This window comes from Marmota monax, unplaced genomic scaffold (assembly GCF_021218885.2).
Source record: "Marmota monax isolate L192 unplaced genomic scaffold, Marmota_monax_Labrador192_F-V1.1 WCK01_AAM20220418_F8-fsc00138, whole genome shotgun sequence".
NCBI classification, from domain to species: domain Eukaryota; kingdom Metazoa; phylum Chordata; class Mammalia; order Rodentia; family Sciuridae; genus Marmota; species Marmota monax.
This window is the reverse complement of record NW_026692763.1, coordinates 3,707,150-3,732,234: the sequence shown is the minus strand read 5'-3', so window position 1 is coordinate 3,732,234 and position 25,085 is coordinate 3,707,150. Positions and strand designations below refer to the sequence as shown.

General features: G+C 39.0%; 1 protein-coding gene across 10 annotated transcripts in view; it reads left to right on the top strand.

Moving 5' to 3' along the window:
* Positions 1 to 25,085, top strand: part of Smyd4 (SET and MYND domain containing 4) — a 39,545-nt gene that overhangs the window by 11,252 nt on the left and 3,208 nt on the right. For 3 of the 10 annotated variants that reach the window (XM_046446937.2, XM_046446935.2, XM_046446936.2), the window contains exons 3-9: positions 763 to 907; positions 7,067 to 7,156; positions 8,758 to 9,901; positions 21,616 to 21,798; positions 22,243 to 22,406; positions 23,960 to 24,092; positions 24,873 to 24,989. In XM_046446937.2, the coding sequence (XP_046302893.1) occupies positions 763 to 907; positions 7,067 to 7,156; positions 8,758 to 9,901; positions 21,616 to 21,798; positions 22,243 to 22,406; positions 23,960 to 24,092; positions 24,873 to 24,989 (1,976 nt within the window). The remainder of the gene's footprint in view (positions 1 to 762; positions 908 to 7,066; positions 7,157 to 8,757; positions 9,902 to 21,615; positions 21,799 to 22,242; positions 22,407 to 23,959; positions 24,093 to 24,872; positions 24,990 to 25,085) is intronic. The other 7 variants (XM_046446942.2, XM_046446943.2, XM_046446938.2 and 4 more) reach the window with 6 other exon arrangements.

Below are 25,085 nucleotides of genomic sequence, written 5' to 3'. Positions count from 1 at the left end.
TTGTTTCTGTTTTGTATTGGACACTGGGGATTGAACCCAAAGGCACTTTACCACTGAGCTACATCCCCAACACTTTTGTTTTTTCATTTTCTTTTTCTTTCTTTCTTTTTTTTTTTTTTAAAGACAGAATCTTACTACGTTGCTTAAGATCTCACTAAGTCTAAGTTGCTGAGGCTGCCCTTGAACTCTCAATTTTCCTGCCTCAGCCTCCCGATTCCTGAGATTACAGGCATGTGCCACGGCACTCAGCTTGTATACTTACTTTTAAAACTTTTAGAGTTTGAAATAATATCAGACTTGCCAAAATCATACAAAGAATCGCTGTATAATAGCCTTTTTCCAGATGCCCCAGATATTAACAATTCATTACATGTACTTTATGATTCATATCCTGTCTCTCTCTCTGTCTCTCTCTCTCTCCTCGGCCATTAACAAATATTTTCAACACAGTTTAAGTGAAGAATACTCTTTGGTACAAAGAAGCCATGTGTTATGTTATTCTCCACATCCAATCTTCTTTATGATATATGATCCAAAGAATGGTTCATTAATCAATAAATATGAGATAAAGAATAAAACATTAGCATTATTTCAAGAAATCAGAAGAATACCATGAGATGTTTTCCTCCATAACATGTACAGACTTGTATGCTCCAGTGTTCTCAGGCACACATTCTTGTTTCAAGTGTTATGGTTTGGAACTTCCCTTGAAATAACAAATTTCTGTTGTCCCCCCCCCCTTCTCTCTCCTTCTTCACAAAGACCTGAGGATGAGATATTTTTAAAAAGACTTTCTAGAGACTACCTGGTGGAAAAGGACCCCAATGCTCCCCTTTTCTACAGAGAAAAAGGAAACAATAAATTCCAGGAGAAGGATTATACAGGAGCTGCAGTGCTGTACTCTAAGGTAAAATGCTCCCAGTCCAGCAATTCAACAGAGCATATTTCTGCAGAAGATAGAGCAGTATTACTAAATTTCTAGCCAGATATTTTTGTCTATAAATCGTACATTGGATTTGAAAAAAGTAAATTGACAGAATTCTGGTTTTGGTTGTATTCTGAAACAAAGGGTAGTTCATCTGTCCTGAATTTTTTTCTCTTTTTCCTTTTGTTTTGTGGTACTGGGCATGGAACCCAGGGCCTTGCACATGCTATGCAAGTTCTCTATCATTGAGCCACATCTATGGCCCTTTTATTTGTATTTGTATTTATTTATTAATTTTTTTAATATGAATTTTTTAGTTGTTGGTAGATCTTTATTTTACTCATTTATTTATATATGGTGCTGAGAATCAAACCTGGTGCCTCATACATGCCAGGCAAGTGCTCTACCACTGAGCCACAACTCCAGCTCCTTATTTATTAATATTTTGGAGACAGCATTTTGCTAAGTCGCCCAGCCTGGCCTTGAACTTGCAATCCTCCTGCCTCAGCCTCCCAAGTACCTGGGATTACTGGCATGCCTGCTCCGAATTTCACTAAGAAACTTCTGTTCCTTTATTTCTTCAGACATCTACTTAATATTCCTGACTTAGAGAACAACTAGATTTTAAGTAGCCACAGTGTCAGCTCAGAACCAAAATGACTTAGATTAAGTTTGAAAGGAAAATGAGCTGATTTGCTACAGCCCAGTTGAACTCCATTTTATCATTTGCAAGTATTTTAAATTATATTAACCATCACTGAGTAGATTTATGAGGAATCATGGCTTGTAACAATCTTACCCTTATTGGCCTGCTTCCATGGTAGAAACTAGAATAAGATCCGGAGAGACTTTTTCAATAGTTTTGAAGAGATTTGTATGATCTTAAAGCAAGTACATATCAATCCCTTCCATCAGGTCTGTGATCTTATTTATTAAAAGAATGAGTATAAGCTGGGCATGGTGGCACACACCTGTAACCTCAGCTACTTGGGATGCTAAATTAGGAGAATCACAAGTTCCAGGCCAGCCTGGGCAACTTAGAGTACAAGGGACTGGAGGTGTAGTTCAGTGATAGAGGGCTTGCCTAGCATATTGTGAGACCCTGGGTTTGATCCCCAGCACCCCCCACCCCAAAATGTGACTTGAAGGGTATACCCTTATTCTGAATCTTTAACAGGCCTATACTCAAAGTTTGGAATTAATTTTCCCAAAACTGTCAAACCTATAACAACAGCATCTGCAACTGATAAAAACCCTGCTTTGTAGTGTTATAACAAAGTATTTAACTTTAGTGATTGCTGAGGGAGTAAAATCCATTAGAAATAATGATTTAATGATAAATGGCTTATAGGTTTTGTTTGTTTGCTTGTTTTTGGTTCCAGGGATTGAACCCAGGGGCTCTTAACCACTGAGCTACATCCCCAGTCCTGTTTTTGTATTTTATTTAGAGACAGGGTCTCACTGAGTTGCTAAGCACCTTGCTGTTGCTGAGGCTGGCTTTGAACTCATGATCATCTTGTCTCAGCCTCCCAAGCCTCCGGAATTACAGGCGTGTGCCACTGTGCAGGCTGGCTTAATAGTTATTTAAAACTAATATAAGCCAGGCATGGTGGCGCACACCTGTAATCCCAGCGTCTTGGGAGACTGAGTCAGGAGGATCATGAGTTCAAAGCCAGTCTCAGCAATGGAGAGGTGCTTAGCAATTCAGTGAGATTCTGTCTCTAAATAAAACACAAAATAGGGCTGGGGATGTGGCTCAGTGATCAAGTGACCCTTAGTTCAGTACAAAAAAAAAAAAAGAAGAATTAATCTTGTCAGCTTTATACATGTGCATCATAAATGTGATCACATGGAGGGCTGGGGATGTAGCTCAGCAATAGAAGACTTACCTAGTGTGCATGGACCCTGAATTTGATTCCCAGAACCACCACCAAAAAAAAAAAAAAAAAAAAAAAAAAAAATCTGATCACCTGAAAAATTGTTGAAGGAAAAATAATAAAATAAAAAATTAAGTCAGAAAAAAAAAATTGAGTCAAATAAAAGATTAAGGTTGTTTTGGATATGAAGGGAGATGAGCTTCCTATTTCCTAAAGCTAGTGTTTGGGTAATTATGGTGCCCTGCAATTTTCTAGAAAGCTACTATTTTCTTTCTTTTTAAAAATAATACTTGTTGTTTTTGTCTGTGAAAGTAATATATGTTACTTTGGAAAATATAGAGAAGTCTAAAGAGTAAAAAAATCTCATAACCAGTGATAGACACTGTTAACATCTTTGCTTATATCCATCCATCTAGACGGTTTTTCTCTGAAAATATGTTTTCCTTTTACAAAATTGGGGTAATGCTGCACTTACTGTTTGGTAACCTGCTTTTTGCCCTCAACAATTTATTGTGTCCATTTTCTCGTATTATTAAATTTTCCACTAGAACATGATGTTTTACAGCTGGCCTAGTGTTACATTACAGAGAAGAAATGGATTTAATTTAGCATCTAATGTTGACATATGTTTGGTAAAATAGTGCTACACTAAGCACCTTTCTATGTAAATATTTGTATACACTAATTATTTTCTTAGGATAAATCTATAGGATCAAAGGCAATATATTTTTAAGGCCTTTGATACCTGATGCTGAATTGATCTCTTGGAGAGAACTAGTTGACATGCCTTCTAATAGAGCACGGAATGTTCATTTCATCTCCTAAGTAATACTGGCCATTATGGTTTTATTATTATATCTATTTATTTTTAATAGTAAATATGTTTGCATAGTTAGATTTTAAAAGTTCCGAGAATATACAGTGTAGTCTGCTTCTGCACCCTAGCCACCTCATTGCCCATCCCCATAAATTAACACTGTAACTATCATATTTCTCACACATATAAGTGAATAATCACAGTGTCAGGAGGATTGTTTGAGTCCAAGTGTTCAAGACCAGTCTGGGCAACATAGTGAGATGCTGTCTCTTAAAACAAAATTGATTTTTAATTAAATATAGGGTTAGGGTTAGGACAGGGCCCAGCAGCGCATGCCTGTAATCCCAGTGACTCAGGAGGCTGAGGCAAGAGGATTACAAGTTCAAGGCTAGCCTCAGCAACTTAACAAGGCCCTAAGCAACTTAGTGAGACCCTATCTCAAAATAACAAATAAAAAGGGCTGAGGCCTTGTTTCAAAATGAAAAATAAAATAAAAAGGGTGGTGGTACACACCTATAATCTCAGAGACTTGGGAGGCCGAGGCAGGAGGATCTCAAGTTCAAAGCCAGCCTCAGCAATTTAGCAAGGCCTTAGGCAACTTAGGGAGACCCTGTCTCAAAATAAAAAGGTCTGGGGATGTGGCTCAGTTTTTGTACCCGGGTTCAATCTGTGGTACAAAAAACAAACAAACCACGGACAGAAGTACAGCTCAGTGGTAAAGCACATGACGAGCATGCACAATGCCCTTGGCTTGATCCCCAGCCCCACAAATAAATAAATAATATTCACTCCTACACTCCCAGTCTCATTTTACACAAATGATACCATTCTGTATAAACTGTTCGACACCATATGTTTTGTATTTAACAATAAGTTTGAAGATCATCCCACATCGGTAGGTAAAGAGCTTCTTCATTCTTTTTTAATGGCTACATGATAGTCCATTAAATGGATGTATCATAATTTATTTAACCAGTAGTCTGTAGATGAGTATGTATGTTGCTTCCTATCTTTTGCTATCAAACAATTCTATGATGAGAAATTTTTCATATATTTTGTTTTATACATGTCTGTAAGATAAACTATCATATTTATAGAATCATTTCCTAGAAGAAGAATTGCTGGGTCAATGGAGATTTTGTATGTATACATAAAATGTATAATAAAGTATTGATATATATTGCTAAATTGCCCTCCATAATCATCAGACCAGTCTGCAGTGCCACTAGCAACTCAATGAGAATGCCTATTATCCCATTCCTTTGCCAACTCAACGTGCTGTTTTATTTATTTATTTATTTTTCTTTGCCAAACTGATATGTGACAGATGATATCTCAGAATGATTTTAATTTGCATTTTGTTATGAATCAGGTTGAGCATGTTCTCATATGTTTTAGAGCCATTTGTATTTCCCAAAAGAACTGTCCATATCATTTGCATATTTTCCTATTGAAAGATTGGTTGTCATCTTACTGATCTGTAGAAACTCTTGATAAAGCAATTAATTCTTGGGCTGGGGCTGTAGCTCAGTGGCAGAGTGCTTGCCTAGCATGTATGAGGCACTGGGTTCAATCCTCAGCACCACATAAAAATTAACAAATAAAATAAAGGCTTACTGGGGCTGGGGATGTGGCTCAAGCGGTGACGAGCTCGTCTGCCATGCGCGGGGTGCTGGGTTCTATCCTCAGCACCACATAAAATAAAATAAAGATGTTGTGTCCACCAAAGACTGAAAAATAAATATTAAAAAATTCTCTCTCTCTTAAAAAAATAAAAATAAAAATAAAAGGCATACTATCCATACACAACTACAAAAAACTAATTAAAAAGAAATTAACTCTTTGCCTGTAATATGACTTGTAAATTTTTTCCAGTCCAATGTTTGCTTTAAAATATAGAACATATATATATATATGTGTAATATATATTTTAGTTGTACACAATACCTTTTTTTTATATTTATTTTTATGTAGTGCTGGAGATCAAACCTAGTGCCTCACATGTGGTAAGCAAGTGCTCTATCACTGAGCTACAAGCCCAGCCCTAATGTTTGCTTTTTGATACTGCTTGGGGTTTTTTTGTTTGTTTGTTTGTTTTGTTTTTGTTTTTTGGTACCAAGGATTGAATGAAGGGGTGCTTAACCACTGAGTCACATCCCCAGCTGTTTTTTTTTTAGAGAGAGAAAGAGAATTTTTTTTTTCAATAATTATTTTTTTTGTTATCGGCAGACAGAACATCTTTGTTTGTATGTGGTGCTGAGGATCGAACCCAGGCCGCATGCATGCCAGGCAAGCGCGCTACCGCTTGAGCCACATCCCCAGCCCTCCCCAGCTCTTTTTTATATTTTATTTTGAGACAGGGTCTCGCTGAGTTGCTGAGGCTGGCTTTGAACTTTCAATCCTCCTGCCTCAGCCTCCCGAGGTGCTGGGATTACAGGCATGCACCACTGCACCTGGCTCCTTTTATTGTTTTGTTTTTTTTTTCTCTGAAGAATTTATCTTTATGTGGTCAAATTTATTAACCTTTTATGACTTCTGAGTTTAGACTGTTCTTATAATTTCCTCCAATGCTATTATAGTTGCATTTTTTTTAATGTTAGGAGTTTGATCCATTGGAAGGCAGGAGGTGGCAGAGTGAGAGGGTAATTCAGTGATAGGACACTTACTTAGCATGTGTGAGGCTCTGGGTTTAATCCCCAGCGCCCCCGCCACCAAAAAAGTTTGATCCATTTGTATTTCCTAGAGAAACACTTCTCATACATTGAGCTAACTTTACCATTTCTCAGAGGCTACCTACTTGTCCCAATACTTTCATTGAATAATCCCCATCTTTTCTCTAATCATTTGAGACTCTACCTTTGAGGTTATTATTCTTGCCAATTTGATGAGAGGGAGAAAAGTAAGCCTTTTTTGCTTTCGTTTTCATGTGTTTGGCAATCCATATGTAAATTAGCTATTTGTTTTTCATATGTTAACTCTGTTTTTCTTATTTAGTGAATTTCTGTTTGCAACAATCACACTCTTTGTTTCTATTTGGTTGTTTGTTTATTTGGCGCTAGGGATCAAATCTAGAGCCATGCACAGGTGAGGAAAGTACTCCACCATTGAGCTGTAACCCAATCCCACCCACACCCTTTGTTAAATGCAGAATTTTGCTTGCAAATATTTTCCTCAGTTTTTTCATTTGCTTTTATTGTTGTTTTCAGTTGAAGCTGTGTCTGATGCTGCTCTCTTCAAAGTGTTGAATATTTATTTCTTCACTTGGTTTTCACAGCTTTGCTCTAAGGTAGTTAAAAATGAACTGAAGCAGCTGGAACACATAAAAACGTAGTGACTTTCCCAATTTCATTCAGTCTTTATTAGTAGAGCCCTTATTATCCAGAAAAAAAAAATGTCCTTAGATATGCTAGTTTCCATTTATGCCTTTAACAATTCATTGTTTTGCAGGGAATTTCACATTCAAAGCCTAACACTGAGGACATTTCACTGTGCTATGCTAATCGTTCTGCAGCCCTCTTCCACCTGGGTCAGTATGAAGTGAGTATCAGGATGCCAGGAGCCTCGTGCTTCACTGAAGATGGCCTCCTCTCGGCTTTTTCCTTATACATGAAATCCAGCTATGTTGCAACTCATTAATTGGGAGCACATTAATATCCAAACAAACTTGTCCTTTCTCCTGATTCATTTTACCTATCACACATGACCAGAAAATCTGTGGCACACTCCATAGGGCCATGGACTATAGCCAATAGCTCAGCTGTTCTTAGTGTCAAGCTCAGCTGTACAAAATACATTGCTAATAATACTTCAGGTTCCAAGTGGGTCCCAAGTATTTGCTTGTTCATTTGTTTGTTTTAGATAAGTAAGGAGTGTTTAAAATTATCCCTGCCTGCAATAATATAGCTCACCCTAAATAAGCAACAAGAAAATAAAGGTACCCTGAGTACCTGTGAGTGCCTATGAGGTGAGCTTTCTGTGAATGGCTTTCTTCTGATCCTTTAATTGTTGAGAATTGGGTCAGTGGAGTTTTTAAAACAGAAAGTGACCAAAATCAGATTTGTGCTTTAAAAGTCACCTCTGGGACCTCTGAAGTTTATAATAGAAAGTCCTAAGTACAAGCTCTAAAGTACCATTTGGTACATCCATTTCAGAAGTCCACAGAAATTCTAGTTATACCCTACAGTTAACAACTACTAGAATAGTCACATGTTCACACTTACTGCCATTCAGACTAAAAGAGAAGAGCAAGAATCTAACTGTAGATCCTAAGCAAGAAAGTCCTGGACAAATGAGGACAGTTATTTTTTAAAAATATTTTTTTAGTTGTTGATGGACCTTTATCTTATTTATTTATATGTGGTGCTGAGAATTGAACCCAATGCCTCACACATGTTAGGCAAGTGCTCTACCACTGAGTCACAACCCCAGCCCAAGGACAGTTATTAATAGAACTTGAAAAACATTTAACTCTTTATAACTTTTCTATATTGACTGTTTCTGATTTTCTTTTTCTAATTACTGTTTATTGAGAACATACTATGTTCCAGGCCCTTCTTTCAGCACTTTGGACATATTACTTTATTTCCTCATTAAAACAATCTAGCGAAAAAAAAAAAAAAAACAATCTAGTGAGATATTATCCCTGTTTTTCAGATGAGAAAACTAAGGCATTAAGAAATTATGTTATCTGTGTAAGGTCATGTTTCTATCTGTGTCAGGTCATGCATAGTCAGTATTTGAACACAGGTTTGTTTGGTTCAAAATTGCCCTCTTAAATTCCCTATAATTCTGTAAGATATTTTCCCTCTTAGAAATAGAAACATTTAAGAGCCAGGTGTGGAGGTGTACACCTGTAATCTCAGCTTCTCCGGAGACTGGGAGTGAGGAATAACAAATTCAAGACCAGCTTGAGTAATTTAGGAAAACCCTGTCTCAAAAAGGGCTGGAGATATGACTCAGTGATAGAATATCCCTGAATTCAATGCCGAGTACCACAAAGGATTAAAAAAAGAGCTCTTGGTTATAGTTGTTTCACTTTTTTATAATTCATAACTTTCCTGTAAATTTTTGGAAGGATTTTCAGTTCACATTGAAGAGTAGGGACCAAGGATATCTTGGGATTTTCTTTCTGTTTTCAGATGTGTCTTGAAGACATCATCAGAGCACAGACACATGGATATCCAGAAAGACTGCAACCTAAGATGAATTTGCGTAAGGCTGAATGCCTGGTGACTCTGGGGAAACTTCAGGAAGCAAGTCAAACAGTCAGTGATCTTGAAAGTGACTTTGCTGCCAAACAAACCCTAGCAGCTTCCTCCTTTCAAATTCTGCAGAAAAACCTTCATCGTCTAAAAAAGAAGGTACAAGAAAAGGAAAGTCTCCCAGAGACCTTCCCACCAACTCTAGCCAAAGCCTTTGAGGATATGGACCTAAAGGAAGAGAATGAACAAATTTCCAGTGTGTCGCCATCTGTCAGCTTATGCACAGACCCTTTAAAAGGCCGCTGTCTGATCGCCACAAAAGACATTCTCCCAGGAGAACTCCTGGTGAAGGAGGATGCTTTTGTGAGTGTCCTTAACCCAGGAGAAATGCCACATCACAGCCTAGAGAACAAGTGGGATACCAAAATTGCCATTGGGGACCTCTACTGTCACCGATGTCTGAAGCACACTTTGGCTACTGTTCCCTGTGATGGATGCAGCTATGCCAAGTATTGCAGTCAAGAGTGTATGCAGCAGGCCTGGGAGTTCTATCACAGTGTAGAGTGTCCCCTGGGGGCGCTGCTTCTCACCCTGGGTGTCTTTTGCCACGTAGCCCTGAGGTTGACTCTTCTGACCAGATTTGAGGATGTTGGCAAAGTCACAAGTAAGCTGCGTGATGAAATTAGTAACAACATCTCTTCCCCTAAAAGCAAGAATCTGGTCAAGATGCTCAATTACGACCAGGAGGAAAATGACGAAGTAGTTAAGACCCCAATTCCCGGATGCGATATTAGTGGGAAGTATGAAAATAATTATAATGCTGTCTTCAACCTCTTGCCTCATACTGAAAACCATAGTCCAGAACACAAATTCCTTTGTGCTCTAAGTGTCTCTGCACTGTGCAAGGAACTCGAGGCAGCCAGCTCCCGGGCCCTTGCCACAGGTCCGAATTCCTCTAAGCTGAAAGCCACTGTGACTCCTGAGTTGTGTGCAGATTTGAATATTTGGGGCGTGGCCATGCTACGACACATGTTACAGCTGCAGTGTAATGCTCAGGCCATAACCACCCTACAGCACACAGGTAAGGCGGGAATCTCTTTTTTGGCCTTACTGTTGTTTTTGTAGCTGATGTTTGGGGGGGGGGGAGAACTATAAAGGAAAACAAACCTTCAAACAAATCAGTGACCTAGTGAGCAAACACAGCTGTCTTGTCTTATCATTATTATGCCGTAGAGAAGCCATGTGACTGTAACAAATTATTTTATCCTACCGTGCTTCAGCCTTCCCATCTGTAAAATGCATAGTTCATCTAGCCTAACTACAGAGTTGTGTATGTACACACACAAAAATCATTTAAAAAGTTAAAATGTGTGTTACTGAGATATTTTGATTTTAAAGGAAAACTCTCAAATAGTAATAACAAGTTTGTCAGAAGGATACACCCACAGAAAAAGCTAAATAGCAGGAAAGGCAAAAACAATAGTGAGGGGCTGGGGATGTGGCTCAAGCGGTAGCGCGCTTACCTGGCATGCGTGCGGCCCGGGTTCGATCCTCAGCACCACATACAGACAAAGATGTTGTGTCCGCCAAATACTAAAAAATAAATATTAAAATTCTCTCTCTCTCCCTCTCTCTCACTCTTTCTTAAAAAAAAAAAAACAATAGTGAAACGAGACTGCATAAGGATAGGGTCTGACCAGGAGCAGTGGAGAATGCCTATAATCCTTGTGACTCAGGAGGCTGAGGCAGGAGGATTGCAAATTTGAGGCTAGTCTCAGCAATTTATTAATGACCCTAAGCAACTTAGCAAGACACTGTCTCAAAATAAAAAAGACTGGGGAATGTAGGCTCAGTGGTAAAGTACCCTGGGTTAAATCCTCAGTACCAAAACAAAACAATAAAAACAGAGAATCCTTCCCAGCACAGCTTTTCACACTAGACTACACCATGAACTATTGGCCACCCTACAAATGGCCTGTCTATGGTCAGGTGGTCAGCCATCCAAGGACTACCTCTAGACACTGACCAGCCAGCCTAGCACTGCTTATCTGAACTAGGTTCTATAGCCAAAGATTTGTAAGCTAGATAAGGAGGTTGAATGTGCCCATAATCGTGAGTGAATCTCAAGTATGACTGTATTGACAACAGATCACAATTAATAGAAAGTAAATGACATTTGTAATATTTCTATTGTATTATTTCCATAGCAGAAAATGTGTTTTAATTCTATCAGTTTATCACTTAACTTTTCCAGTTAATTCATTGAAAGGGAAGAAATTAGATGTTAGCTAAACCTAAGATTTATAAACAGATTAATAGTCAAGGTAGTTTAACTAAACCATATATATTTAGCTCTTCTGATTTTTCATACTAGGTAATTTAGAATTTATCAGCATTTTAGTATGTATTTTATGTTTAATTTTAATTTAGTTACCAAGTTATATGGTATATAGATACCCACTAGAAATGTTTTGGGACCTGATACTCTTTCCTATCCAGAAGCACATGGAACATCCAAAACTAGCACTAGCCTGGTGCCATTGTATTACTGAAGGCACTTCAAAAGAGTCTGTTTTCTGCTTTGCCTTCTTTTGCTTCAATGGAATCAAAATAAAATAAAATGGACTGGGGCTGGGGTTGTGACTCAGTGTAGAGCGCTTGCCTAGCATGTGTTCTATTGTCAGCACCACAATAGCTAATAAAAATATTTAAAAAATAAAATTGACTGGGGATGAAGCTCTGTAGTAGAGTGCTTGCCTAGCATGCATGAGGTCATGGATTATTCCCAGTACCAGGGGGGGAAATATGGATTGTATACCTTTCCTATCATTTTATGTGCAGATTTGAATATTTGGGGCGTGGCCATTTTAGAGGGAAATTTTTTTTTTTTAACCTCACAGTGGGGCTGGGGTTGTGGCTCAATGGTAGAGTACTCACCTAACATGCTTGAGGCACCTCATAAATGTAAAATAAAGATATTGTGTCCGCTTAAAAGTAAAAAATAAATATTTTTTAAAAAATTAAAAATAAAAACCTCACAGAGCAAAAGATAATAAAAATGAGTTTATAATAGTAAATATAAACTGGCTAAACACCTATTAAAGGAGTCTTTTCAGGATAGATTAAAAAATTAAAATTCAACTATATTCTGTTTCCAAAAGTGACTCCTATAGCAAAATGACAGGGTGTTTGGACAAGACATATAAGGAATCACAAGTAAATCATGGCATTGGTATTATTACAAAATAATAGAACTCAAGGTAAGATACACAGTAAAACAAAGAAAGCATTTTATTTTTATAAAAGAGGCTCTCCACACTGAAATATATCATCAGCCTTAGCTCTCAGAAACATATCTATAAAACAAAAATGGTTAGGTATACAAGGAGAAGATTGTTTCCATTGTTGTGAAAAAATTTAATGTACCACTCTGACTTTGATCAAATATATTAAGGATCTAGAAACCAAGATAAAAATAATAAGCTAGGGGATTTAGTAGATATCTATCTATCTTTCTAAGCTTGTATCTCATAGATCAGAAGTCACAAACTTTCTATAAATGGCCAGATAGTAAACATTTTAGGTTTTAGTGGCAGTATGGTCTCTGTTGCAGCTTTTCACCTCACAAACAGCCATAAACAAAACGCAAATGAATGAGAAATTTGAATTTTTGAAATTTTTCACATTTTAGAAGAATCGTTCTTTTGTATTTCTTTTTCCCAACCACTTAAAAATGTAAAATCCGGGCTGGGGTTGTGGCTCAGTGGTAGAGTGCTCACCTAGCATGTACAAGGCCCTGGGTTCTATCCTCAGCACCACATAAAAATAAATAAACAAAATAAAGGTATTGTGTCCAACTACAACTAAAAAATAAATGCTAAAAAAAAAAAAAAAAAAATGTAAAAACCAGCCAGGCATGGTGGCACACATCTGTAATCCCAGCAGCTCGGGAGGTTGAGACAGGAAGATCAGAAGTTCAAAGCCAGCCCCAGCAAAATCAAGGTGCTAAGCAACTCAGTGAGACCCTGTCTCTAAAATACAAAATAGGGCTGGAGACATGGCTCAGTGGTTGAGTGCCCCTGAGTTCAATCCCTGGTACCCAAAGGAAAAAAAATGTAAAAGCCATTCTTAGACCAAAGATTTCAGTTTATAGATTCTTAATATGGACAAAGGTCTGGCAAATCCAATTAAGAAATCTGTTTGGGGGAGGGAAGGCCACAAAATTTGAACAATAAAGGAGATATTTTATAAATTCAAATGTGAAAAACTTTGATGCCAGGTACAGTTACACATGCCTATAGACTAAAGCCACTCAGGAGGCTGATGCAGGAGGATTGCTTGAGCCCAAGAGTTTCAGGCTAGCCTGGGCAATATAGTAAGACCCTATCTTGGGCTGGGGTTGTAGCTCAGTGGTAGAGCGCTGGCCTAGCACGTGTGAGGCCCTGGGTTCAGTCCTTAGCACCACATAAAGAAATAAATAAGTAAAATAAAGGTATTGAGTTCAACTACAACTAAAAAATAAATATTAAAAAAAGACCCTATCTCCTTAAAAAATAAATTAAAGTAAATAAATAACAGAATTTTAGGCTATTCATTTTGTAAATATTAAGTAGACAGCTTGCTTTTTTTGTTTTGTTTTAAGACAGGGTCTTGCTAAGTTGTGAGAGGCTTGCTAAATTGTTGAGGCTAGCCTTGACCTTGCAATCCTCCTGCCTCAGCCTCAAGAATCCCTGTAATTATAGCATGCACCACCAAATGTGGCACCAAAAAAAAAAAAAAAATTTTTAAGGAACATACTTAACTATAATTTTTTCTTTCAATAAATTTTTATTGTGCATAAAAATTAGACCATAATTTTGAAAAAAGTTATCTTAAGAACAGATTGTTTCTGTGGTATATAAACTGTTCCAGAGAATGGGGAAACCTAGCCCTCTTTCACTTGTGAATATAGCTGTTAAGACCATGAATAGGGGGCTGGGGTTTGGCACAGTGGTAGAGTGCTTGCCTCCCATGTGTGAGGCACTGGGTTTGATCCTCAGCACCACATAAAAAAATAAATAAAATAAAGTGATTGTCCACACAATGAGTGGCAAATATCTTAAAAAAAAAAACATGAATAAATCACTCCCATATCACATCCTGCAGTTGATTAAAGGAATAATAATAACTGACCATGTAAGGTTTCTCCCAAAAGTGTGAAGGGATCTAAAAGGATTGGATAAACAGACATGCCATCTTCTTATTGAAAAGACTGTAAAGGTGGCAGTTTCCCTGCATTAACCTAATCATCTTAATGCAATTTCAAACAGAATCAAAATTGGGCTTTTCTTGGAACTTGATAGCATTCTAAAGTTCTTCATGAATGAGTGAGCAATACTATAGGTGGCTGTTTTTATTTGAACACTGAAGGGTCTTGATAATATCAGATTGTATGCCAGCATTAAAGCTACAGTAATTGAAAGCAATATGGAACAGATGGTAGCCCCCAAATAAGTATTAGATTATTCAAATCATCAAAAAGTTAAATATTTAGACACGGTGCAGTGGCACACTCCTGTAATCCCAGCAACTCAGGAAGGTGAGACAGGAGGACTATAAGTTCAAGGCTAGCCTCAGCAACTTAGCAAGGCCCTAAGCAATTTAGTGACCCTATCTCAAAATAAAAAATAAAAAGAGGGGCTGCGGTTGTGGCTCAGTGGTAGAGCTCTTGCCTAGTAAGGGAGGCACTGGGTTCAATCCTCAGCATTACATAAAAAAATAAATAAATAAAATAAAGGTATTGTGTCCATCTACAACTAAAAAATAAGTGTTTTTTTTTTTTTAAATGAGGCTCTGAGCGTGTATCTCTCAAATCACCATGATGGTTTGATCCTAGAGTGGGGGTGGGGGACATCATAAAGGGTGAAGAAGATAAAGGATAACCTGGTGTGGTGGTGCAGGCATGTAATCTCTGCTACTTGGGAGGCTAAAGCAGGAGAATTGGGAGTATTAAGCCAACCTGGACAACAGAGAGAGAGAGAGCCTGTCTGTTAATTAATTAATTAAGGTGAAGGATGCAGGTGAAAGAGGCCTTCAAGGAATGAAAATGTTGAACTGGGATATGAAAGACCTGGTTCTTGAACTCTTCTGTGTCTCAGGGCACTTATATATAATGAGAGAACTCGGTGAGCCTCAAAGTCTCTGGGGAAGATTATTTACAAAGATAACCACAACTATTTCTCCCATCTCTGTTTGCCACTTTGTAGCTTGACATTACTTTTGTCTCATCAAGAAGTGGAATATTGGGCTGGGGATGTGGCTCAAGCCGTAGCGCGCTCGCCTGGCATGCATGCGGCCCGGGTTCGATCCTCAGCACCACATACAAAAAAAAAAAAAAACAAAGATGTTGTGTCCGCCAGATACTAAAAAATAAATATTAAAAAAAAAATTCTCTCTCTCTCTCTCTCTCTTTAAAAAAAAAAAAAAAAGAAGAAGTGGAATATCAGGCTGGGGAAAGAGCTCAGTTGGTAGAGTACTTGTTTTACATGCACAAAGCTCTGGGTTCAATCCCCAACATCACCAAAAAAAAAAAAGAAAATCAGAAACTAGAGTGTCTTTCCTCTCCCCTTAAATGTGGGCTAGCTCTCTAACTTGTTTTGACCAATAGAATACAGTAGGAGTAACATTATATAACTTTTGAGTCTAAACTTCAAAAAGCCTTGTAACTTCCACTATCAACTCTTTGGAATGATGGTGTCACCATGTGAACAAGGGCTCCTTAAGGAGAAAAGACCATGTGCCAGATAAAAGCAATCACATGAGTAATCCTGGATAAAACCAGCAGAAAAAAGCATTCAGCTGAGCTTAGTCAAAATTGCTAGCACATGGGATTGTGAACGAATGAAATTGTTGTTTTATCATCCTTATCCCTCAAAAAAAAACCATAAACAAAAATTAAGATGTGGATGACAAAATGAAGAACATCTCTAGCAATGATACAACTTTTAAAATGAGCTTTTAAAATCTGCATAGTGATGAAAATGTTCTAAAACTGGATTGTGGTAATGGTTGCATAACTATGTAAATTCCCCCAAAAATCATTGAATTGTACACTTAAGATGCATGAATTTTATAGTAGATAAATTATATCTCAATAAAGCTTTTTAAAATGCACATGAACAAGCACTTTATCAAAGTAGTAATAAAAATGGTCAATCTCTAATCTCATGCTAGAAATTAAAACAAGATAGCATTTTTTTGCCTCTTAAGATTGGAAGGATTGTTTTGTTGGTTTGTTTTTTTCATAATTATAATATGCACTTGTGTTTTGTTTTGTTTGTAGTGCTAGAATCAAACCTAGGGCCTCACATGCTTGGCAAGTGCTCTATCACTGAGCTATATCTCCAGCCCTGGTATGTGCATTTTAGATTAGGGTGTAAAAAAAATGACCATGATATATTACATGAAGAGAAATAAATTACAAATCCCCATGTGCACCATGTTGCCAATTATGTGAAAAATTCCATGCATAGCCAGGCACAATGACGCATGCCTATAATCCCAGCACTATCACTATTTCAAAGCCAGCCTCAGCAACTTATCGAGGCCCTCAGCAACTCAGTGAGACCCTGTCTCAAAATAAAATATAAAAAAGGGCTGGGGATGTAGGTCAGTGGTAAAGTACCCCTGGGTTCAATACCTGGTACAAAAAAAAAAAAAAATCATGCATACACCTCGAAAGAAGACTGAGAAAATTCATCAAAATGTTATACCTGTCCAACAGTATCTCTAACTTTCAAGGGGTTTGTTTTGTTTGAAGCACTGGAGATTGAACCCAAGGGATAGCTACATCTCAACCCTTTTGGTTATTTTTGTTATTTTTTGAGAGGATCTCACTAAGTTACCCAGGCTGGCCTTGAACTTGCCATCCTCTTGACTCAGCCTTCAGAGTAACTGGAATTACAGGCATGCATCATAAACAATTTTAGGTTTTAAATTTTTTTTCTGACTGCCAAGTATTTCTTTTGTAATTTAATTGTTTTTTAATATCATTTTTTTATTGTTGTTTATGTTTTATATGGTGATGGGGATTGAACTCAGGGCCTAATTCTTGCTAGGCAGGTGCTTTACCACTGAGCTACTCCCCAGCCCCTTAATTAGTTTTTTATAACAAAAATAATCCAAATGCTAAGAACTTTTTTTAATATGAGCATTTTAAGGCACTTGATACATTTTGCAAATTTGCCCTCCAGGTAAGTTGTATCAGTTACATGCCCACCAGCAATGTTCACTTTCATTTTTTTAATTCAATCTAATTCTGTTTTAGTCTGCTCATATTTCTAATCTTGTTATATCCCTCTTTATTATTTCTTTGGGGTTCCAACACCTCCCAGTTTAGTGTTCTCATTGAATTTCATTAGCAGCTGTTTCATTAGTAACACAGAAGAAGGATTAAAGTGTTAACTAGGATAGACTTTGACAAAAACCTATAAAAATGTACATTATTATCTTTTCATAAATCCTTTTTAATCAAAGCTCCTTGGAAACCTCTCTCTGGTGCCCATCTCAAGGGCTAGAACTGGCCACCGATGACATCCTAGACTTTGACACAGGTGTGCGTGGTTCTGTCTTAGTGGCACAGCCAGAGTGCATCTGGATTCATGTCAAAACAAAGCTTACTAAAGCCACAAGTAGCTTCACATCACTTCACTGCCCTTTGCTTTTACTCTTCAACAACCTAGAAATCTACTTTTAGTTTGGGTCCTTGATTACTTGACTCACATTTCTGGTTTTACAAGATGTGGACCAGAGTAGATACAGTCTACAAGTATTGTGAATGAATTTTTTTTAACTTAAATTTCGTTTTAAATGCATTAGGGATATTAGCAAGACAACCTTTGTAAAGAATCACTCCCTCTTTGTTTTTTTTTTTTTTAAGTACAAAATGTCACACATTAAATTTGTTTGATAAGGCACTTACATATTCTCACTTTCTATTATCTCTACTAATAGATGACTAATGCAAAATATTGAGCAATTTTTAAAAATCAATACTTAATTTTTTAGAAATAATTAGAGAGACATTCAACTCTGACATAAGCACCCCACTCAGTTCCTGAGCCTACTTCTACTAGAGGATAATCTATAAATAATTCACAGAGCTGACATTATTACTCACTGTATTGTGATAATTTTTTCTGGGAAAATTTTAGCAACTGTTCTAATATGGATTGCCAGTTATCAGTAGTTGGGAATGCAAGTCAACTTTTAATTATGCCGAGGCTGATTATTCAGACTCCAAATTGTTCATGCCCTGCACTGCTCCTTCCTGCTGCCTACCTTTTAGCATTTTCACTGCTCATTAGCACATACTCCAGAAGGTAGACATCGGACAAGCGGGGAGAAGGGAGGAGAGGAAACTAAAATTAGTCAAGCACTTAGGAGAAGTTCTGATGAAAGGTTTTAATACAATTTGTAGAATTATTGACTAAAATCAAGGCATTTGGATTCCCTGTGAATTGTATTTACTTGTTCTATTCTTGTCCCCCATAGCAACAGATAATAGAATTGTCTGCAGAGAGACTACATAATTCCTGTATTTAATGTTTTCCTTTATAGAACATTTTCACATGATGGTTCATGATATTTTCTATATTCATTACATTTATATTTAGAATATTTATTTCCTTGTTAATGGTTTGTTGAGATTCCTAGCATATGCACAGTAATGTCACAATTATCTAATGGCTTTCTAGTTTTCTAGAAAACTAAATGTTTTCCTTTAAGTATTAGTATCTTTCATGTTTCAACCAGATTGTTGGAAATATGATCTTTCCCATGCTTACACTGAGGCTTCTGAACATAACTTAAGCCTTTCGGGATGGCTATAACATATGTACTCCTGGGATATGTGTGGCTATTACAAAATCCTATGCACATGTGCTATCTATCTAGGAGCCTCTGGTTAGGTGAAATATTACAAGTGTGATAAAAATTGAGGGGTGCTGAGCACACCTATAATCCCAGTGACTCAGGAGGCTGAGGCAGGAAGATTGCAAGTTAGAGGCTAGCCTTTGCAATTTAATGAGACACTCAGCAACTTAGCAAGATCCTGTCTCAAAATTAAAAAATAAAAAGGGCTGAGGATGTAGCTCAGAGAAAATGTACTCCTGGGTTCAGTCCCTACTGAATCAATCAATCTGGAGTGGTACTAGTGTTGTGGGGTTTTTTTGTTTTGTTTTGTTTTTTAATACCAAGAATTTAATCTGGGGCACTTTACCACTGAGCCACATCCCCTCCCTTTTTTATTTTGATACAGGTTCTTGCTAAATTACTTAGGTCTTTGGGATGGGGCCAGGGTTCAGTGGGAGAGCGCTCACCTGGCATGCATGAGGCACTAGGTTCGATCCTCAGTACCACATAAAAATAAAATAAAGCCGGGAGTGGTGGTGCACACTTGTAATCCCAGCAGCTCAGGAGGCTGAGACAGGAGGATTGAAAGTTCGAAGCCAGCCTCAGCAATGGCAAGGCACTTAGCAACTCAGTAACTGACTCTAAAAAAAAAATACAAAATAGGGCTGGGGATATGGCTCAGTAGTTGAGTGCTCCTGAGTTTAATCCCCTGTACCAAAAAAAAAAAATTCAGAAAATACAATAAAGATATTGTGTCCATCTGCAATTTAAAGAAAATTATTAAAAATATTACTGAGGTCCTTGCTAGGCTGCTGAGGCTGACCTCAAATTTACAATCCTCCTGCCTCAACCTCCCAAGTAACTGGGATACGGATGTTCACCACCATACCCAGTGGTACTAATGTTGCTGTACTGGTGTTTTTGCCCTAAAGCTATTATTCTTATGTGAATTTTCTTTCTCCATTTTCATTCTGTCACCTGTCTCCTTTTCATTGTCAGAAAAACCTGCCTCTTATAGTCTGCTGGTATTAGTTCCCTGCTTCTGAACTTTTGTGGCCTTAGAAACTACATAACCAAATCAAGTAGCACTGTGTCCAAAGTGAAAGCAAATAGCTGTTACAGTTTGGGTCTTAAATGTCCCCCACAGGCCCATATGCTAAGGCTTGGTTACCAGGCTGTGGCACTATTGGGAGGTGGTAGAACTGTTAGGAAGTAGGACCTAGTGGAAGGAAATTAGGTTATTGAGGGTGTTCCCTTGAGGAGATCCTAGGACCCCACCCTGTTCCCCATTTCTGGCCACCGTGAGATGAGAAGCTGCTTCTGCCGTGCATTCCCAGTGTGAAGCACTGTATCACCACAGGCCCAAAGCTGCAGGGCCAGGCAAGCATGGACTGCACCCTCTGAAGCAATGAACCAAAATAAACTTCTCCTCTCTTGAAGTTGATTTCCTCAGGTCACAGAGACAGAAATCTAACACATTGGCCAGCACGTGAGCCGAACAACTCGAATGTGAACATAAGTTCAAGAGCTTTGGTGCAGAGCAGGCTCACTACAGGAGGCCTTTTTCTTTCTTCCTGATTTTCAATCATATAGTTAAGTTGCTGGTCAATTGGGCGGCAAAGAGATTATTTGGAGCATGAGACTGTCTTCAGTAAAGCTAGCACAGAGAGTCAGCTTCCATAAAAACTTCTAACTGGTTTCCCATAAAAGTGGGACAAAGGGCAGGATGGAGAAGAGAGTGTAAAAAATATGAATTTTTTGTTTTGTACTGGGGATTGAACCCAGGTTACTCTATCACGTGACTTTTCTACCACTGAGCTATATCCCAAACCTCTTTTGGCAGGTGGCGGGGGGTACCGGGAATTGAACTCAGTGGCACTCCACTACTGAGCTACATTCCCAGCCCTATTTTGTGTGTGTGTGTGTGGGGGGGGTTGTTTGTTTGGTACCAGGGATTGAACCCAGGGGCACTTAACCACTGAGCCACATCCCTAGCCCTTTTTTATAGTCTGTTAGACAGGGTCTCACTGAGTTGCTTAGGGCCATACTAAGTTGCTGAGGCTGGCTTTGAACTTTTTTTTTTTTTTTTTTAGATGTTGATGGACCTTTATTTTATTCACTTATTTATATGGGGTGCTGAGAATCGAACCCAGTGCCTCACACATGCTAAGCAAGTGCTCTACCACTGAGACACAACCCCAGCCCTGGCTTTGAACTCTTCATCCTCCTGTCTCAACCTCCCAAGTTGCTGGGACTATAGGCGTGTGCCATGGCACCCAGTCCTTTTTTTTTTTTTTGAGATAGGTTCTTGCTAAGATGCCAAGACTGGCCTTGAACTTTGCAATCCTGCTGCTTCAGCCTCCCAAGTTACTGGATTTACAGGCAAATTTCTATACACAGCAGAAATATTGATTTTTTTTTATATACACTTAAGCCTACTTAAATATATAAAGTTCAGAATGGTAGCTAGGCCACTTGTTCTGTTAATCATCCAAGGACCTGTTAAACAAAAGCACTTAGACTTTGGGAAATAATCCCAACACGTACTCTAGTTTCTGTGTCCTTGTGAATGTTATGAAACTGTCTAGAAGGCTCCCTACTGATAATGCCTTTTTTATTATTTTTTTTTATAAATTCCAATCTTGGGGTTTTTGTGCATGTGGTGTAGAGATACAATGGCTAGGTTCCAGGATTCCAGTGGACTTTTCATGTGTTCGTTCACTTTGCTTCCTGGGGACCAGAATTTGCTGTGAGTCATGTTCCATCCAATTTATATTGTATCTGACTGTGGAGCCATGACTCAGATGGGCTTCAGGCCCAGCTGCCTAGCTCATCAGAAGAATGGCTGATGAGGCTAGGACTTATGTTCTGATACATTTTTCCTTCTGCCTATTGCACTTTCAGGATCTAAAGAGAGCATCATTGCCAACAGCAGGCAAGTACGCCTTGCCACAGGTATCTTCCCTGTTGTCAGCCTCCTGAACCACTCCTGCAGCCCCAACACCAGCATGTCCTTCACCAGCACCGTCGCCACCATTCGGGCAGCACAAAGGATTAGAAAAGGGCAAGAGATTCTCCACTGCTATGGTGAGCCAGCCCTCCTCACCACTGTCTTGCCCTTCACCAACTGAAAGGACGAGGTGCAGAGGAATGAGCAAGTCGATGGGCAGGTGCCTTCCCCTGTCCAGTGTTTGTTTCCTGGAAAAGGCATCCACAGGCCAGGGGCAATAAAGAAAAAAGGTCTTCTTATCATAGTACGAAACCATATCATAACAAAGCTATCGTGTCATTCACTTAATCCCTAAAAGCCTCCGATACTGAAAAGGGGCTAGAAGCACCTTCTCAGCTTCTTTTTCTTCCTGTCCCAGCAACTTGGAAGCTTATTTATTTCAGTAGCCAGTTTTACAAATGTTTGAGTAATGCTCATTAGTCATGGTGAATGATTGTCCAGCCCCTCAGCTCTGCTAAAGGCTTTTAAGTGGTGTTGAACTCTCTTGCTTTAAGTCTCAGCCGAGGGTGATCTCTCTCCAGGACCTCACCAGAACCGGATGGGTGTTGCTGAAAGGCAGCAGAAGCTGAGGTCTCAGTACTTCTTTGACTGCAGTTGTCCAGCCTGCCACACTGAGGAGCTCAGAACAGCTGCAGGGCCCAGGTGGGAAGCATTCTGTTGTAACAGTTGCAGAACAATCATGCAGGTAAATCTCTCTTCTCCTTTCTCCATTGTTCTGAGCCCAAAGGTCATCAAACTTTAGGAGGAAGCCTAGGGGGCTTATGGGTCCTGAGAGCAATAATATCAACTCTGTTTAACACAACAGAAAACTCACACATGGGTTTTTCCCTCCAAAGGAACCACAGGGAAAGGTTGGAGTTAGTGATGTTTCTCTTGCAAATGACAGAAAATCCCATCTAAACTGATTTAAGGAGGGAAAAAAGACAACAAATTTATTTTCTCAAGTAAATCATTGTGAAGTCCCAGGGCAGTAGTGCATGCCTATAATCCCAGAAGTTTGGGAGTCTGAGGAAGGAAAATCGCAAGATTGAGGCCAGCCTGGACAATTTAAACCCTATCTCAAATTAAAATATATAATAATAATAGGAATGGAGCTTAGTGGTAGAGCACCCCTGAGTTCAATCCTCAGTACCATTTAAAAAAAAAAATCCTCCAGTAAGGCTACTTTAGATTCATTTTGATTCAGAGGCTCAAATAATGTCACCAGGACCCTATTTTTCTGCTTGCCTCTTTCAGCTCCATTCCCTCTGTGCTGGCCCCCTCCTCAGACAGACTTCCCTGTCACCATGCAAGAACATCCAGCAGCTCAGTCTCCTTATCCTCCCTGCCCAGGAGGATGAAAATGTGTGCCATTCCAACATAGTCTAGACAGAAAGTCCTATTGTGTCATTGACCAATGACTGTGGCTGAAGGAAAATCAGAGCCCATAGTTGTCCTCCAGCCATTTGGGCCAGAGGAATGGGCCACATCGGAGCCACATGACCAACACCTCAGCTATGGGATACTAGGGAAGGAATTAGGAGGATTTCCAGGAGAAATTGGATTGCTCTTGATGGCATAGATATTGGCATCTTTAACACAGCAAATGCCCACCTATAGGTTTTATCCTCTGCCAGAGGAAACAATGTTCTTCTTAGGAAGTAGAATACAGAGCTAATTATTTGGAAATCTGGAATTGCAAACCTAAGGTCAAATCCTTTTCTTTTTTTGTTTGTGCTGGGGATGGAACCCAGGGCCTTGTGCATTTGCTAGGCAAGTGCTCTACCCCGACCTATACCCCTACGTTTTTTTTTTTTTAATATATATTTTATTTTGAGACAGTCTTCCTAAGTTGCCCAGGCTAGCTTCAAACTTGAATCCTCTTACCTCAACCTCCTGAGTAGGTGGGATTATAGGCTTGTACCACCCAGCTCTGTTGGCTTTTCTTAATAACCACTAGAAATGTGTTTGTCATTCAAAGGTCTGGCCCCAAAGAGAGGTAAGAGAGGGGTGCTGAGATGGAAAGAAATTGTGAACTATTCTGGAACAGTTCTGTTCCAAAAATGAAATCTCAGGATTAGATCAGCTACTGCTTTCATTGGAGTAGCTGCTATCAGATGAAATTCAGTCAGGCTTTGATCCTGATGTATTATTGCAGGAATCTCTTTTCCCATCATGTCAGTGATCCTATAATGTAAGCACATGCAATATTAATAACTGACTCCGCTAAAGGAATAAAGACAGTGCTGACTTCCACAGGGAGATGATGTGCTGAGCTGTGGCAACAGATCTTGTACAGAATCTGTCAGCAGGGATCACCTGGTCTCTCGGTTACAAGACCTTCAGCAGCAGGTTGGGATGGCCCAGAAGCTTCTCAGAAGTGGTAAGCTAGGTGAGACTGGCTCCCTGCTTTGATCGTCCAGCCCCTTCTCTTTCGTTTATTCTCAAAACATCTTGCACTTGAATATACTCAGGAATGACTGAAGAACTGAATTCAATTATCCCCACACCAGCCACAAGATGGCTATGTAGGCCAGTGAGACTAAACCCTAACCAGCTCAGACTGGTGTCCTTGAAAAAGTTCCAGATGGTTCAAGCTGTTGTTGTCTTAGGCATCAGATAGCTAAGTTACAACTATCTGAACTTATCCTGACCGCTGAAGGGTTATCTCTGACTTCCATGAGCTTTATGCAATTCCAAAAATTCAGTGTCATTTATTTTAACTCCACAGCCTTAATGACCTAACTTCCTTTGAAGGTTGTTCTGCCCTCATAAGGGCCTGTCTCTTCTAGAGAGCAGTGAGGCATGTGCCCAGTGGAGACAAGAATCCTGTTCTTGAACCAGGGTATGGCTCAGTGGTAGAGTGCTTGCCTAGCATGCATGAGGCCCTGGGTTTGATCCTCAGCATCACCAAAAAAAAAAAAAAAAATGAAGAAGAAGAAGAGGGGAAGAAAAATAGAAAGGAAAGAATCCTCTCTTCAGAAAAGTAGTTATTGGACTCCCCCTTACCCTTTCAAATTAGAGCTTGACCATCATGGAAGAGGTAACAACCCAGGGAAGAAGGGGGAGTTTCCACATTCAGTCTAATGTATACAGAACTTGAGACCTAGATTCTCATTTCCAGGACTGGGTCTGTGTCCATAGTGAGGCTTTTCCCCCCCTCAATTAACAGAGAAAGCCATTCAGCAGTTGTTGAGATGCCAGCAAGATGCAGAGAGCTTCCTGTCAATTGAGCACACCATGGTGGGAGAAATTGAGGATGACTTGGCCCAAGCCTATGCTGCCTTAGGTATGGTGTGTGTTTTCATTTCCAGCATCGTGTGCTTTGTCCTAATCCTCTCCTTTTCTGGTTGTTTTTTTCAGTCTTTAAACTGAGGCTGTTCTC